The sequence below is a fragment of the Oncorhynchus mykiss genome, chromosome 18 (genome assembly GCF_057628025.1).
Source record: "Oncorhynchus mykiss isolate SJ-2025 chromosome 18, ASM5762802v1, whole genome shotgun sequence".
NCBI lineage: Eukaryota > Metazoa > Chordata > Actinopteri > Salmoniformes > Salmonidae > Oncorhynchus > Oncorhynchus mykiss.
In genome coordinates, this window is record NC_143039.1 from 32968294 (window position 1) to 32985494 (window position 17201).

At 43.7% G+C, this 17201-nt stretch overlaps 1 protein-coding gene across 5 annotated transcripts in view; it reads right to left on the reverse strand.

Annotated features, from left to right (window-relative positions):
• LOC110495905 (double-stranded RNA-specific editase 1) overlaps nucleotides 1-17201 on the reverse strand; it is a 59697-nt gene that overhangs the window by 21681 nt on the left and 20815 nt on the right. For 2 of the 5 annotated variants that reach the window (XM_090208229.1, XM_090208230.1), the window contains exon 3: nucleotides 11964-12013. The exons of 1 other annotated variant lie outside the window; for it this stretch is intronic. Coding sequence is in view for 2 of the 4 variants with exons in the window: in XM_090208228.1 (XP_090064354.1) it covers nucleotides 7340-7448 (109 nt within the window). In the remaining 2 variants the exon portion in view is untranslated. Of the gene's footprint in view, nucleotides 1-7339; nucleotides 7937-11963; nucleotides 12014-17201 lie in introns of those variants that run through there. 2 more of the 5 variants (XM_090208228.1, XM_021571422.3) reach the window with 2 other exon arrangements.

Consider the following 17201-nt stretch of genomic DNA (forward strand, 5'->3'; position numbering starts at 1 on the left):
ATAGCACCTGTTCCTAGAGTTCCTACTGTACATAGTGCCTGTTCCTAGAGTTCCTACTGTACATAGCACCTGTTCCTAGAGTTCCTACTGTACATAGCACCTGTTCCTAGAGTTCCTACTGTACATAGTGCCTGTTCCTAGAGTTCCTACTGTACATAGCACCTGTTCCTAGAGTTCCTACTGTACATAGCACCTGTTCCTAGAGTTCCTACTGTACATAGCACCTGTTCCTAGAGTTCCTACTGTACATAGTGCCTGTTCCTAGAGTTCCTACTGTACATAGCACCTGTTCCTAGAGTTCCTACTGTACATAGCACCTGTTCCTAGAGTTCCTACTGTACATAGCACCTGTTCCTAGAGTTTCTACTGTACATAGTACCTGTTCCTAGAGTTCCTACTGTACATAGCACCTGTTCCTAGAGTTCCTACTGTACATAGCACCTGTTCCTAGAGTTCCTACTGTACATAGCACCTGTTCCTAGAGTTCCTACTGTACATAGCACCTGTTCCTAGAGTTCCTACTGTACATAGTGCCTGTTCCTAGAGTTCCTACTGTACATAGTGCCTGTTCCTAGAGTTCCTACTGTACATAGCACCTGTCCCTAGAGTTCCTACTGTAAATAGTACCTGTTCCTAGAGTTCCTACTGTACATAGCACCTGTTCCTAGAGTTCCTACTGTACATAGTGCCTGTTCCTAGAGTTCCTACTGTACATAGTACCTGTTCCTAGAGTTCCTACTGTACATAGTGCCTGTTCCTAGAGTTCCTACTGTACATAGTGCCTGTTCCTAGAGTTCCTACTGTACATAGTACCTGTTCCTAGAGTTCCTACTGTACATAGTACCTGTTCCTAGAGTTCCTACTGTACATAGTACCTGTTCCTAGAGTTCCTACTGTAAATAGTACCTGTTCCTAGAGTTCCTACTGTACATAGTACCTGTTCCTAGAGTTCCTACTGTACATAGTACCTGTCCCTAGAGTTCCTACTGTACATAGTACCTGTTCCTAGAGTTCATACTGTACATAGTGCCTGTTCCTAGAGTTCCTACTGTACATAGTACCTGTCCCTAGAGTTCCTACTGTACATAGTACCTGTTCCTAGAGTTCCTACTGTACATAGTACCTGTCCCTAGAGTTCCTACTGTACATAGTACCTGTTCCTAGAGTTCCTACTGTACATAGTACCTGTTCCTAGAGTTCCTACTGTACATAGTACCTGTCCCTAGAGTTCCTACTGTACATAGTACCTGTTCCTAGAGTTCCTACTGTACATAGTACCTGTTCCTAGAGTTCCTACTGTACATAGTACCTGTTCCTAGAGTTCCTACTGTACATAGTACCTCATTGGCTATGAAATGAATCACAATCAACTACCAGATCAAGAGGGAACTGAGCAGTAGGCTAGTTCATAGCTTTTCCTCTTATTTTCTTCATCAGCAATAGTGTACAAACTGAGGGAGCTAATTGAAGATGTAACAATGACATGTTATTAAAATTCCACAATTGTTGACCTTATAATGCAATCGGGTAAATCAACCTTTTTGGTTGACCTTTTTCAGTTTGTCAGTTACAAATGTTGTGGCTATTAAACTGAAAGTTCCAAGGGGGGAAAAAAATCATTTTGCAGTAGTCGATGGAAATGTGACATTTAGGGCGTAGTCACATGAAAATCTCAAATGAAGAAAGTATACCTATCTAAACCTTGAAATGGGCTGAAACTGAACTGCAATAAATCAAAAAGCATTACAGTATATATCAATCTGTCTGATATACAGTACCAGTCAACATTTTGGACACACCTACTCATTCGATGGCTTTCCTCTATTTTTTACTATTTTCTACATTGTAGAATAATAGTGAAGACATCAAAACTATGAAATAACACACATGGTATCATGTAGTAACCAAAAAAGTGTTAAACAAATCAAAATATATGTTATATTTTAGATTGTTAAAAGTAGCCCCCCTATGCCTTGATGACAGCTTTGTACACTCTTGGCATTCTCTCAACCAGCTTCATGAGGTAGTCACCTGGAATACATTTGAGTTTTTTTCCCCCAACCTTCTTAGTAAGGGTGAGTCCTGTCCATTTTATTGTAAATGGTAGCCTTAGCTAATATAGATCAGTGCTCCCATTGCTGCACAGCTAATACAATCTCTCCTGGTCTTCAAGGACATTAAGTGACTTCAGTCCCTTTACCATTTTCCCCATAGGAACCAATTAAATCTTTGTGATGGCACAGGGGACAACAGGGAAGCTGTATATATTCTACATGCTAATCAGTGTCACTTAACAGACTAGGGTCAGGGGGAAGGGGGGGGGGGGGGTCAGCCTCCCTTGTGGGTCTTCTCCAATGGGAGAGAAGTCTCCAGATCTATGCTGATGACAGCCTGGCATTCATACGCAGTATTCAGTCACCTCTCTCTCTTAACTCGCGCACGCAGGCACAAACACACACTACACCATCACCTCTCACCTGAACTCTAAGGGCTAGGCAGAGCAGAGGGGTCTGTCACTGTCATGCTCAAGGGTAAACAAGGGTTAACAAGGGTTAACAAGGGTTAACCTTAGGCTTATATCTCTCAGCCTCTGGTCTGCAGGCCTGATGACGACAAAGGCAGAACGCACAATCATAATCACAAGTTGACATTATTGGATCTTTCTGGGAATACCAGGTCAGACTGGAAGCCAATATTCCTGTTAAATTCTTCTAGCTGCCCCGAGTCCTGAAACCTTGATGCAACCCACCGAAGCAGCCCCTCGTCCTTCCTAACCAGCTGGCTGACTGCCAGTTGGATCAAATCCATTTAACGCCATCACGGGTTGCCCTGTGGCCTCCAGTGCTGAAAATTGCTACTGTGTAAATTGCCCTGCATGTGACGGTCCAACTGTGTCACATGTAGCCAGTTACCTTCCTAGACTCAGGCAGGTGATTTTGTACTCTCTCCCACACCGTACATTGAGGAGGCACACCATTTTTTTTCAGGTGCTCAGCAGGTAGGTATACGACAGATGAGCGATTCCAGGTTCCTAGCTCTGCCTAGCTCTGCCTTAGCTCTCTTCCCATCCCCAGCCATTCTCTCCGCACCACTACCCCCGTAGCTCACAACAGATGACTATCGCTGTCTTCCCCCGCTGCCGCTGCCGTCAAGGCCGGGCCAGGTGCTCCTCTATCTCTGGGAGAGAAGGGAGGGAATGGAGAGAAGGGAAGGGTAAGATGTTGAATTTCACACCTCACGGCTCCTGGATTAACCAGGTCTGGAGGTAATGTTGACAGACAGGCCGACTACCCAGGAGAGGGGCGAGGTGGGGGATGGGGGAGGGAGAGGTGGCCCCTGTTTGAGAGGGTCAGCTGCATGTAACATTATAGTTAGTGGTGTAGTGGAGGTTATATACGCAGTGAGATGCGCTGAATGTATACCCATCTATTTTTCAGTGGGCATTGCGTATGCTCACTTCTTAAACCCCAGGATGCGTGTCATGGTAGCGTGGTGGAGGTATATGCCGTATCCATTAATAAGGCTGATAGATCAGAATGTTTAGCTTAAAATGTTGATAAACTACTATTTCTTCAACATTTGCAGAAAACACGTGTTCTAAAAGTGGTTCCATAGACGGAAATATCCATTCAAAATGTAGAAAGAGGGGAGATCTAAAGATGCAACAACTATCACGGGCTGCTAATATGACGAGGATAATGCCTTCTAGACAGCGAAAGAAGGTTTAAAGAAAACCAACAGAACAGGAGAACGCAAATGAGGCCGTCTTTCTAAAATAATTGCTTCCTCGTTTCTATGGTGGGATTTACGCTGTAGGCTACTTTGACGTAAGATGTCTTTGTAAGATAATCTGACGTAAAACGTCCAGGTTTCAAACAATTACGGAACAGGCAAAATAGCGACGCTAATGACAGGCCTAACCGTCTTCTGGTAGATGAAAATGTTTTCCCGAAAACCTTCTCAATTAAATGTGAACTACAAAGTAGCCTACGCCTGCCTACCTGGCAGAATGATATCCTGAGTATTTGCATTAATCCAGTGGCCATTTGTTTTGCAAACTCGATCTCATGTGCAACAGTGTTTCCGCTAACCAAACAGTGCGAGGTGCCTGCACACTTCAATTAAAGGGTAATGACACAAAAAAAATCTGACCTGATGTGGTTCAAGCATTGTTGTGGACTTTGAACATCCGCTTATGTTGTTTTTCTATTGAAACAGTGTGACACCGGCGTATATTCGGACTCAGTTGACAGCCTCATTTATCTATTTCAATAGCAGACCTACTAGTAGCCTACTTGCACAGTACAGCTTGGGTTGGCCTGACTGTTAGAGACCAATATGGGGTTGAGCAATTTAGGTCATTTAGTGCATGTCTCTGTATGCACTGTTTCTCATCGAATTCTTCACACAGGGTGCCTTTCCTTCGCTGGGTGGGCCAATTTATTTAGTGTGTGCAAAATCAGATTACCCACTGATTATAGTGGTCGGTGGTACCAAAGCTACAACCCCACCTAGGTTCATTAAATCATATACCTAGAACCACCTAGAATGGAATGCAAGCTATCTTAGGGTTCACTGGATACCAGGATCATCTGGATACAGCACGGCCACTTATCAAGTATCACTATCAACCCCCACCTATCAGAGAAGAGGATACTGCTACGTCTGACAGACAGACTGACAAGAGGCTCATGGCGTACGGCTCAGGCAGACGAGACAAACACATCCTTTAGCATCCCAGGGCAGCCAGGCAGCCGTGTGCTCCGTCCGTCCGCTTACCTCGTCTGGAATTCACTTTCCTCCCCAGTAGATTCCACTCACACTTCACCTCACCTCGCCGCACGCCAGTTAGCATCAAGGTTCAGCGGAAATGACGGAACGCATAGCTTCCCAGTGTGAAGGGTGTAAACAGTGGAAAAATCTTAGTAATATATATATATATTTTTTTTTTTAAACTATTTACAATGGATTAGAGCTACATTTATGTATTTTATACATGGGACAGAATGAGACCAAAGTAATTGCTGCGTTGCCTTTTGAGTGTTTCAAGAAGACAGGGAATCTGCATTCAAATATTATGTGAGGGTTGTGCTGAGTAAGCGTCAGAGTTATTTAATCCCCGAAATATTAGCAGCCATTGGCAATCGTGTCAAAAGCCAACGAAGCGAGAATATTACAAAAATGACTTCAGCAGGCAGCACAGCACATTACAGATAATGCGAGACAACAATATCTTCAGTCCCAAATATACTTACTAAATGTTCCACTACAATAGATTTGATTTACTCATTCAGTCACGGGAGGCGGCTTTATGCCAGAATATTAAACGTGTCTAATAATTAAAAGCTTCTGCTGAACTTCCCCTTTAATTCATTCATATGATTAATATGCCAAGGTGGCAGCTCATTGTTTACCTCTTGACAGACTATTATAGCAACAAAGCAATAATCCCTACTGGCGTCCTTCCTCGTAATGCATCAACAGATAGATGATTTTGTAGCTCTGAGGAATCAGACCAAGCACTTCCAAGAAATCATTGGAAGACTGGGGAAAACTCGATTCCTCTAGTTCCTTATAAAGTTAGACATTGTCTATAGCGCTCGCCAGCTTGTCGCCCTGAGCAAGGCAGTTAAACCCACTGTTCTACGGGCGCCGAAGACGTGGATGTTGATTATGGGAGCCCCCCCGCACCTCTCTGATTCTGAGGGGTTGGGTTAAATGCGCAAGACACATTTCAGTTGAAGGCATTCAGTTGTCCGACTGATGAGGTATCCCCCTTTCCCTTTCCTAAAAACGGAAACGAGTTACCTCTGGTTTGTTCAGCCATTCCTAAGGGGAAAATGAATGGCGAAAGAATGGGCTTTTGGCATAAACGCCAAAAATAAGGCCTGAGATTGACACAGCCTTATGAGATCTAATACGTTTTGTTCTATGAGACAATATCTGTCAGTTAACATTACTTTATGAATTATGAAGCCTTTATGTTCTTTACGTGCTTTTTAAAACAGAAATGCTTAAAAATTCACAAAAAGTAACATTAGCTGGTGAAGATTATCTCATAGAACAAAACATAGAAGATATCCTCAGCCTTTGTTTACCACAGACCTTATTTTTTAGCATTTATCCCCCCCAAAACACATTCATTTCCCCATAGGCTTTGACCAACGAGGCATGGCGGAGAGACACTACTGCTATTTCTCCCTATACCTTCCAGACTCTATACAGGGTGAACAACTGAAGAAACAAGTGCACAAGAGTTCCTCCACATCAGGAATATTATACGATTTGTATTTTTATTAATCAAACACATCAGATCATTTTTTTAAAACTTAACCATCACATTCCTCATCTCCTTTCAGATTCTCCTTTCTCTCGTAGAGCTTTGGCTCTCAAAGACTGTGTATGACGGGGACACGTTACAGTATGCAAAGAGACAAAACTGCCTATCACCATGGTGTATCCACGCTCCAGAGATTAAAGCCCAGGAGTGGAAGGAGGGTTTATACTTTCCGCATGGACACCTCTCTGAATTGAAACTCCTATCTGCTCGTCTTGCAATAGACTACCGGTTCCCCCATCGTTGCAGAAAGATAATATATCTGCCTATTGCCATCACCCAAAGCAAGGGGCTGAGCCTGTATCCTGTCATAGACAATGACAGAATACATAACCCGTACTGTATATGGTGTGTGAAGTCTGAGTGGCACTGACAGTACGGTTCAGAGTTGAATGTACGACAACTATAGTGCTGTTTAAAGGGGAAAAGCTAGATCCATAGAGAAAATGACAGATGTGGGGCCTGAGGCCGGGCCGGTCTGCCACCCTAGCATGACAGAAAACTGCAGCCGCTACTAGAATAGTCCAAGTAAGCAAGATTATATGTGACATAAACACAGTTCTTGATCCTTCTAACACAAATACCACAACACAAATAGATGTTTCTGTGGAAAATAAAGTAATACTATTCTACTACTGATACAGGTTTGCCTCAAAAACTTTTAACGTGCATTTGAGGCGCTCAACCACAACATTGTACATTTCTATGCCTGAATTCTCCACCATATTGTTATCACAAACTCAATGGCATATTTCCAATATCTGAAAACTGCCGGCATCATTCTCAGACACATGTGCAGTAATAACGCTCACAACTCCGTAAATACCAAATACACAAGCACACAAGAGCAATCCTTGCATTCGTAATTCAACCAATAGTACATCAATGTTACGTACAGTGACATAAAAAAAAATCACAGACCTACAGACACACAAGTCCACACGAGCACTCCCCTCCACACACACAATGCCTATCCCTCCGAGCTATCCTGGAGAGGAGTACCTTTGCGCTCGGAGCGTTTCTTGCGCCTCCTCTTGAACCTCCTCCGGATCAAGCAGTAATAGGCCCCCACGGTCCCCATGGCCTGGGAGCTATCCAGAAACAGAGCCATGCCAAACAGGGCTCTTCTGTTGCCTCTAAGCAGTCGTTTTGCCCCTTAGGCTGCCCTGTTGCCCCTAGGCTCTCTTTAGCCTGGAGAGTCTAGGAGGCACTGCACTTCCCCTCCCTCTCTCACTCCGCTAAGTACTGTACAGGCGCCAGGCGCAGACCCTCCCTTCTTCCCCTCACACTCAACTTTGGGAGGAGGAGGAAGGGTGAGGAATAAGTGGAGGAGGTGCAGTCAGGCTATGACAGTGGAGGAGGAGGAGGGTGATGTCTGGCATGTTGATCCAGCATGGTAAACAGCTGTCAAATGAATATAGCAAAATATGCCTCTCTTTCTTGCTCTCCTCTTTCTCTCTCTCTCTCTCCTGTCTGTCGTTCGCACCCTCAGATGTCATGAGCTTTGCCAGCCGGTACTTTTATATGAATGCTGTAAAACGAACCAACGTCACTCCAGTGGTGGCCAATGCTCGCCCTCTCCTTACGGAACCCCGTGATCTGAGGAGACACATGTCACAGTCACATATGTCACATTCAAAGGATCTATATTGTCCCATTGCTGTCATGGTGTCACAGTTACCCCAGTGTCACATTCAGGTATCGCCTGACACCTGTCCCCCATCCAGGCCTCTCTAATCCTGGGGGTAATTATTGTCCTGACATGCACCAGTGGCTCCCTGGCTGGGTCTCTGTAGAAGCGCCACACCACTTAGTGTCCATGTCTACTATCATTCAGGCATCAGCTAAATCTGGCCTGGGGTTATTATGAAACTCCTCGCCCTCATAAAGAGAGGGAGATGAGCTGTAATTGTATATTAATTACACATACAGTAAGAAAATCCAAGTAGTGCATTGTGGGTTTCGTGACAACACAAAAAAAGACGGTATAACTTACTAGTGGACCTCTGTCTCCCTAAAGTGAACAGTGAACGCGATCCAGATATTTTGGAACCAAAACCTGACATGGTATCACAGAGTTTCTAAACCCAAGAGGCACAACATCGCGAGACTTCCGGGAGCGCTTGCGAAACAGACCAAACAGACCAGGTTGGAGTTTTGGGTTTGAGAAGTCAATGAGAGAAGTGAGGAATTCTACCTGAGTTGTTACTTTTCTCGAAATCTAAAGGCACAACCTCGATTATAGCCAATGTCTTACATAGTTGAACATGCTATTACTCCAACCTCGTGAAAGTGACAAACTAACATGTTTTCATTTTCGACGAAAAACAACTTCATATCGAAGGAGTGCCTTTTATTTGATGGCCTGCACATGCACAGTTAGACGCGATGACGTGCATCTACTGATAGTATGCTGTACCAACGCCAGATGAGAAACAGGTTCTCAGGCCTACACTGCCCCCCTGTGGCATGTCTTGGAGTGGTGTAATCACCACAAATGAACCAAGCCCATTTTTGAACATCATAATAGACCTATTTCCCGGGCCGCGTCATGAAAAGGTGCACGCCGTTTAGAATCAGAAAGGGGCTTGTTTACATTGAAGGGAATATGAACACATACATAAACTGCATCTGAAGTTGTCAGTTAATATACTTGTACCTGTATACGGGTTGATAATGGCAGATTTGGGCATTAATAAGCGCCTGAATTGGAACACAGTGGCTGTACAGTAACATACTATCAATGACGTCTGATCTCATGCTCTGCGATTCACAGCATTGTATGGGTTTTGACTGACAGACATTCTAAACTTATGCACCCCATGAAGAATTTGCCCCCCCCCATCTCTTCCGCTAATTGGGCAACTTTTGCTAATGTTTTGTTGTCTGAGTGATGGAAATGCTGTATATTAAGAGGACTCGACGTCATTTAAAAGATGAGACGTTGACGATTATAATAAATACCGCTTTGACGTCATACAAGCAAGGTGCACTTCACATTTCCAAATCATGCAACTCATGTCAAATACAGTGTCAGCGTTCATGATCCGTATGTTTGATGTACAGTTACAAGATGACATGGCGTCATACCCTGGGTTGTTCTGAACAGAATGAGCCTGGGTTTGTCTATTGTGAAGAACACGCACCTGAATGCACTCATGGCTCCTTTCTATGCGCACCAAAATGACAATTTGTTTCTCTGAATTGCCTCGTGAAAAGCCTATCACTGTAAGATTATATTTTATAACTTAACTAGTCATGTTGGCAATAGAACAAGCTTTCCAATGATGCCCGCCTGAGCCAGATTGCGATTTGTAAAGGGCCGTTTTTCGATTGCGTGAACAACAAAAGTAATTGTGTGATTGGGGGGGGGGGGGGGGGGGGGGGCATGCAGGGTTGTCTTCCAAACAAAACAACTACAAGTGTGCTTGCTCTAGTTCCTCAACGGCACAGCTAGGAGTCCTCAAAAAAAAGCACCGAAAGACTATTCTTTGAGTCATAAAAGTGCATTGAAATGACATAGGAACTGTGCACACTTTGGTGAGGTGTGTGGCCACGTCTCACTAAAACCCTTTGTCTTCTCACTCAAACCCTTGTCATTTTTTGTTTTGGTTTGTTTTATGTTGCACCTACCCCACATTTCCCAGGAATATTCTTATCATGTTACTGAGTGTATCCAGAGCATTTTCAGATGTTGTTATCAACAACAAAAAATGCAGGCAAAAAGTACAGTCAATGTAAAACGCACATCAAATCAACAGTGTAATGTTTGCAATGAGTCTCATGTGTGTCCTCAACTTTGTCCTAATCATTTTCCCGTAATCTCCGAACGGTTCACTTTCTATTGTGTGCATGCTTATGCATTTCATAGTTCTTCTGTAAGAAACATTTCAATTTATCCCTATCCAGATAGGCCAATTCCAAGTCTAAAGGGTTAACAAATACGCAATAAGATGGTTATCCTCTACAAAATTGCAGATGACAACGGATGATTGATTACCCAGCAAGCCAAGGTAAAATATCACAAATAGCAATAGATAAAGCCAGAAGAAGAACATACTTGTTGAGCATTGCTAATCAGTCTTGTGCGTTTACACTGCAATCATTCACTCACTGCTAAGTTTGTCAATGTCCGGACATCAGCGTATAGCTATTCTGCTACAGGGCTTTTTGATGCAAGCATGCGCACGTATGTATCACTTAACATGACATTTGCTTGTAAACAAAACATTTCTCTATATAAGTTGGCTATACAATGCCAAAGTCGGGACACAAATACTTTTTTTAGAATCCATTTTGTATTTATATATATTTTTACCGCCTGCTATTTTGTTAATCCATAGAGAAAATGACAACAGGTGTGTGGCCTGAGGCAGGGACGGTCCTGGGCGTTCTGCCACCCTAGCAAGACAAAAAACTGCAGCCACTACTAGAATAGTCCAAGTAAGCAAAATTGCGTTGAAAAGACATAAAAAAAATATGGATTTTTCCAAACGTTGAAGTTAGGTTCAATTTAGGTTCTAAATGAAAGGTGAAAAGATGTATTTTCCCGGGCATTGAAACCAGGTTCATTTTCAGTTCTGAATGAAGTTGAAAAGACGTCATTTATAGACTTCTATGCTTGAGCCAAATCAAGGCTGGTCCAGACCGGACAAATAGACGTCTATGATTGGTTCAGATTTTATCTGGACTGGACCAAAAACCGACGTCCTTGGACGTGCAAATCAAGGTCGGTCTGGACTGCACCAAAAAAAGACATCCAAAAGGCGTCAGTGTCAGTCCGTGCTTACTGAGGTATAGCCTACAGTGTCGCCTGAAATGGAATTTTAGGAATGCCCATCTATGTGGTAGGCCTACCTTCTATAAAACACAACAACAAAAAAGGACGGCCGATCCGGTCAGGACCAAACAAAAGACATCTAAAAGACGGAGTGTAGTCTACCATATTGGCCACAGTGGAATTTTATGAATGCCCATCTATGTGGTAGGCCCACCGTTTGTAAAACAGGCCGTTGCCTTGGCTTTAATCAATTTGGCTATTTAAGCTCTGAACATCAGCTACATGAACATATTAGCGATGTGTTTACACAGCGGGAAATGTAGCAGTGTTTTTTTTTTCTCGCTATGATCAGCTCGTAAAAAAACTTGAAACTCCTGATCATGGCTATTTAGCCCACGGGATCAAACTCCTGGACATCAGTTGTGAGTAGCCTGCTTGTCCATTCCATATTGTCCATTTCACTTTGACCTGTCCTGTTTCTAGGATATACTGTTTGTTAACATGTCAGCGTAATTTCTTTATTTGATTGGGCGCCATTTTAGGTTCGGCAATTTGATCTGAGAAACCTACATGATGTTAACGTTTCTGTCTCATTACATTGTCATCCATTCTATCTCCAGCCTGTAGGCTACAGAAAAGGCCACATACTCTTTTTACCATATGCTTCACTTGATACATGATTTACGTTCCATTGTTTTTCTGGATGAAATGTTGGTGGAGCGCAGCAGCGATGCATCCTTCCAACAGCTGCCACAGGCAGTCGCCTAATCCTGCCTAACGAGCGGGCCGGCCCTGGGCCTGAAAATGAAATGAAAAGTCAATCAAATTAGAAAAAGGGTCACCCACCTGATTTATACCTGCTGAGGGCTCTGGGTGTAATTGGTGGATCCAGTGATCTGGAGAAAAAAAATATATAAAAATAGTAAGTAAACCACCTGTACAGTTCATTCTGCCAAGCCTTTGCAGTCCTCTGGCTGTGGTAACAGTGGACAATCATGTAGTAGCATCAAACACCCACTAGATGGAACTCTTGAACTACTCACATTTTAGCTTCTATGACATTTTGGTATATCACATTGAGCCACACAGGGCACATTCATTAATCATGCTCCTTGGTCAGCTGCAGTATGATGCTGAATCACACCGTTAATGCAGAGTTGGGGCTAGATCCCAACCTCTGACAACACAGCACGGAATAGCCCCACACGACAGTAGGGTCATTTCAGTGGCTGACCGATCCTGTCTGAGAACACACGGTAACAAACAGAGTGCACGTGAAGGTGTGTGATGATGATCAGAAATGGACGCACTAGGAGGGTGAGTGTATGGGACCCCGCTCGGTTTGTCAGTGTGCCACGGGGCCGGTCTGACTTGACAGCAGAGCTGCCTCTAACCTCAACCTGAAACTACAGGCCAGAAATGAACTAAGTACTGGACAGAATGACACTCTCCCCTTATCTAATATCAACACAGTTACAGCCTACTCTGGCAGCCCACAGAACTCAAAGTAACAGTTGCAGGTGCAGGGAGCCAGGGCCGGCCACATTCATCCGAAAACGAGAACAATTGAACATAGCATTGGTATCGCTACGGTAACGGGGTACCGTCACTCGTGTTCTGCGAAGAAGTCGAACGCAGTGTGTGCTCTTGTTACGCCCGCGAATCAAGCGCGCGCATCTTATTCACAACATCTGCAATTAACTCAAGGGTACAGATGCTGCCCGCTGGACGTTACAGAGAAGCACTTCCTTTGACACATCACCACTTCCTCTACAGACAGCTGCAGGCATTCACGGCTCCAGAAGAATGCTAACGAGGTCCTCCGTTCCTTCACAGGTCTACTGCATGCCCCATTCTAAAGCTGCAGCTTAATTTACGGCATCGTGGTTTGTGCCATGGTTCAGATGTTTAAGCAGGACGCACTCTCGTGTTCTCTTGGCCCTTTCAACCCTAACATGTATTAATTGCTTTACTTAAACAGCTCCGAATCTCTTGTTTGGCTCGATTTTCATCATAGACCACTCCAGGTCATTCCTCAAAACAGTTATTCATTATAAAGCCATGGAAGCATTCTGGGATGCATTGCACAGAAGGTAGGTAATCTGCAGATAAGTGGTGATGAAGAAAAGGCACTCTATAGCAAACGGCCTGCTCTTTCCCCTCCTTCACTATCCTATCTGCATGCAGGTTTCATCAATATCTTGACAGGTTAATCAGTTGCTGGTGTCAGCTGCATCATTTCTCTCCCCCTGCACATCAAAATGCTAGGGACTAGGGACAGGGGAGTAATCAGCCCATTCAACATCCAACCTGCTCCGAGGCTCTGGGCATGCGTCCCAAACGTCGCCTATCCTAATCCCTACCCAGTGCACTAGTTTTGGCGTAACACAGGTTTCTTGACCCCCCCGCAAGGTTAAAGCCCCCCCCTCCATAAAAAACAAATGTGGAATGCGTCAGCTAGACTTACATCGATGATAGTCTTTCTGTGGTACCAGGGCATGTAGCATTTAGCCTTGCTTTAGGCATTTTACATTTGAGTAATTTAGCAGACGCTATTATCCGGAGCACCTTACAGCATTTTCATACTTTAGCTAATGGATATATATCTATTGGTAGGCCTATTTGGTCATTATTTTCTCATGTTAAGCCAAACATTTCACGAAGCTATACATGGTGTCGCAAAGCTGCCATGATTTAATGAAATTAAACACAGCACACTAATCAGCAACCCATATTTTTTGGTTTGTTTAAGCCCTTGAAGAACTGTTCTCCACTAAAGATGATCTGTTTGCATTTGCCAATGAATTGCCTGTCCAGTATCCAGACTACATATCCCAGAGCGTCCTATACAGTTCATCTCTTTCCGTGATGTGTTGAGGCGGGAAAATAAGGGAGAATGCGCGAGGCTCAATTAAAGATGTTCCAGAACTGTTGCGTTTGAAGCACCACTCCCTTCTGCCCAGTTTCCCTGATGTTGCTACGGCAATCAAGTTTTCTTGTTTACCATTCTGTCACTTCTGCGGAGAGATCGTTTTCTAAACTAAAACTCTACCTAAGAACAATGCGTGAAACTCTCGGCCAGACATGTGCTTTTGAACCCGTGAGTAAGCGCCACTCATTCCACTGGCACCGTCGTAGTCTTTACCACGGCATTTGTTCACCGATATCCCATTTACTTTCAATCAATTATTTCTATTTCAAGGCCTGAGGCACTTTGATCAGTCACATTCTTGAAGCTCAAGAAACAAATGCTTAAGCTTCCTAGCGCATATGGAAATTAAAAATGTTTATGAATGACTTTGAGGATAAAAAAAAACAAATAGACATCGATGACAGGCACACGCCCCCCCCCCCCCCACACACCTTGCAGGGGCTGTCCTGTACGCCAGTAGCTCTGGTCAAAAGTGGTGCACTACATAGGGAATAGAGTGCCATTTGGGACACAAGGCTATGGGGTAGGTTACTCAGGCAGACCCACATGTGCTGAGGGTAATTTGGTGCACCAGTGATTCCATTTGATGCTTTATGGTGCCTGATGACTGTGGTCACGAGTGACAATGGTTTGAAAACTCAGTGTGTTTGACAGAGTATTGGTACAGTTTACAGAGTCCATGGTGCTTCTAATTGCCAAGGAAATATGACACAAAAAATAATAATTAGAGCACATTTTGTGGGAGCCACATGCAAATAGCACCTGCACTAGCTCGATTTAAAAAAAGACTGGATATCTCCTCACTGAACCATGCAGAGAAACCAAACATTCCCAAAGTCTGTTTGAGAGGGTCTCTTTCTGAAGGTGGCCCTCGTAAAGGGCTGATAGAGCTATCATTGTCCACAACCAGACCACAGAATGAGAGTGAATGAGAGGAGGAATACAATTTTGGCAGGTAGAAGGTTGCAGCTAACAACACACATGCACATAGTATTGTGTGACGATGTGCCCATGGATTTTTCCCCACCTTCTTCCTGAGGGGAGTTCACTTCCTCACTCGTCTGTTCCGACCCCTTGGCCTGTACGCCTCCTTCCCGGTCCAGTACACTTGTCCAAACTCTTCCAGTTGTATGCCTCTTGAATGAGCAGGGCAAGCCCATCCTCACAACTCATGTATGGAAATCAAAACCAATTCCTGTAGTACAGTAGTGAGACGGGAGCGTGGAGTAAGGAACCGGTGATGTTGACTCACTGTCAGAGTGCTTTGCTTTCGGACAGTCCTGATGATGAGCAGTCTGGGATGGCTCTTTTAAACATGTGGGTTTTAGTGTATATACGGCTATTTCATTACAGTTTCACTTAATGGAATTCATGTTACATTAATCTTACATTGACGCTACGTTGACGTTACATTGTGATGAGCGATTTTTTTTCTTCCACTTAAGTATTGCTGTGTGAAACTTATACAGTAGCCTATGTACGGTTAATTTACAAGCAGAGAGAAACATTAAAGGCATTCTCTCTGGTACTTTAGCGACTGAGAAAGCATTTTGTAAACCTCCCGCTTTGGGCTGGATGTGTCAATGTGTAGTTCATAAATGCATAATCTACGAGCATAATTACTGTCGTACCTCAATTAGCCACAAAATCCCTAGTTTGAAAGCGACCGTTTTCTTGAAGCTGTGCCATGCCATTTTCCCTACATTTCCCCCCACCTTGGCAAGCCCTCTAGCAATTTGAGTTCTATCCAATGAGGTTCAGCCCCTCGCATTTAAGCGACAGCTGGCAAGAGGTCTGCCCAGCGTTATCCAATGAGGAGAGAGAGAGAGAGAGATGATGTGGCACACATATATGATGTAGTACGCAATTGTCGGGGACCACTTTTGGCTCATGATTGCTATTTTCAGTACTACTGGCTAAAAAGTATACAATAATCTTTTTACGGGGAAATCTGCAGTTAAGCGGTCGCCCAACAGCTCTGATTTGGTAAACAAGATGAGGGATGGGACTGGAAAAATGTTACCCCTTTAAAATTCATAGACAGAGCTATGGATGAAAGGACTGCCCATCTGAGATGAATATGATAGTTTTAACCATGTTTTAAGGCTATACAGTGGCACAGTGGTCTAAGGCACTGCATCTCAGTGCTAGAGGTGTCACTACAGACACATGGTTAAAACTATCATATTCATCTCAGATGGGCAGTCCTTTCATCCATAGCTCTGAATCCAGGCTGTATCACAACCGGAGTCCCATAGGGCGGCGCACAATTGGACCAGCGTTGTCTGGGTTTGGCTGGTGTAGGCCGTCATTGTAAATAAGAATTTGCTCTTAACTGACTTGCTGAGTTAAATAAATACAAAAAATTAATATTTTTTTATTACTTTGGATTCTGGTTGGGTAAGACAACTGAACTAAGCTTATGAGGAATTTACAAGTTACAGTCTTCAAAAGTGTATTCTTCAAAAATATAGTGAATTTAAAAGTACAAAAACTGATGCAGCAATCACAGATTTCACCTTTAACAATCGGGTTTACGATACTGAGCTGATGCACAGGCTCCAATAAATCCTTGAGGTGACAGTCTCTACAGAGAATGACTCCCTTGTGACCATCAAACCAGTTTTACTGCTCTCAGCGGTGGAACGTACATGACTGAATGTTACGGATTTATTTCATGCACAAGAGTAAAATCCCTATTCATCTATTCACCGCCGGTAACGTCCCTTTGAAATGACGATGGCGTACTGATGGAGATATATGGCAATAAATATTCTGCATACCCGAAATATTTTGATGTTTTATTGCCACATACACTGGATAGGTGCAGTGAAATGTGTTGTTTCACCGGGTCAGCCATAGTAGTACAGCGCCCCTAGTGCCTTGTTCAAGGGCACGTCGACAGATTTTTCGGCTCGGGTATTCGAAACAAGCGACTTTTCGGTTACTGGCCCCACGCTCTAAAGCTTCTAGAACACCATTATATTGTCATTGATAATACACTACCACTGTGTGTGGTGTAATCATCATAGGACAGGCCTACATACATATCCGACTGTACACACGATACATGCCTAATCGATTGTTCATCCACTGTAACGGAAAACTGTCATTTATACAGTCATTTTGAGTATTGTCAACAGTAAAATACT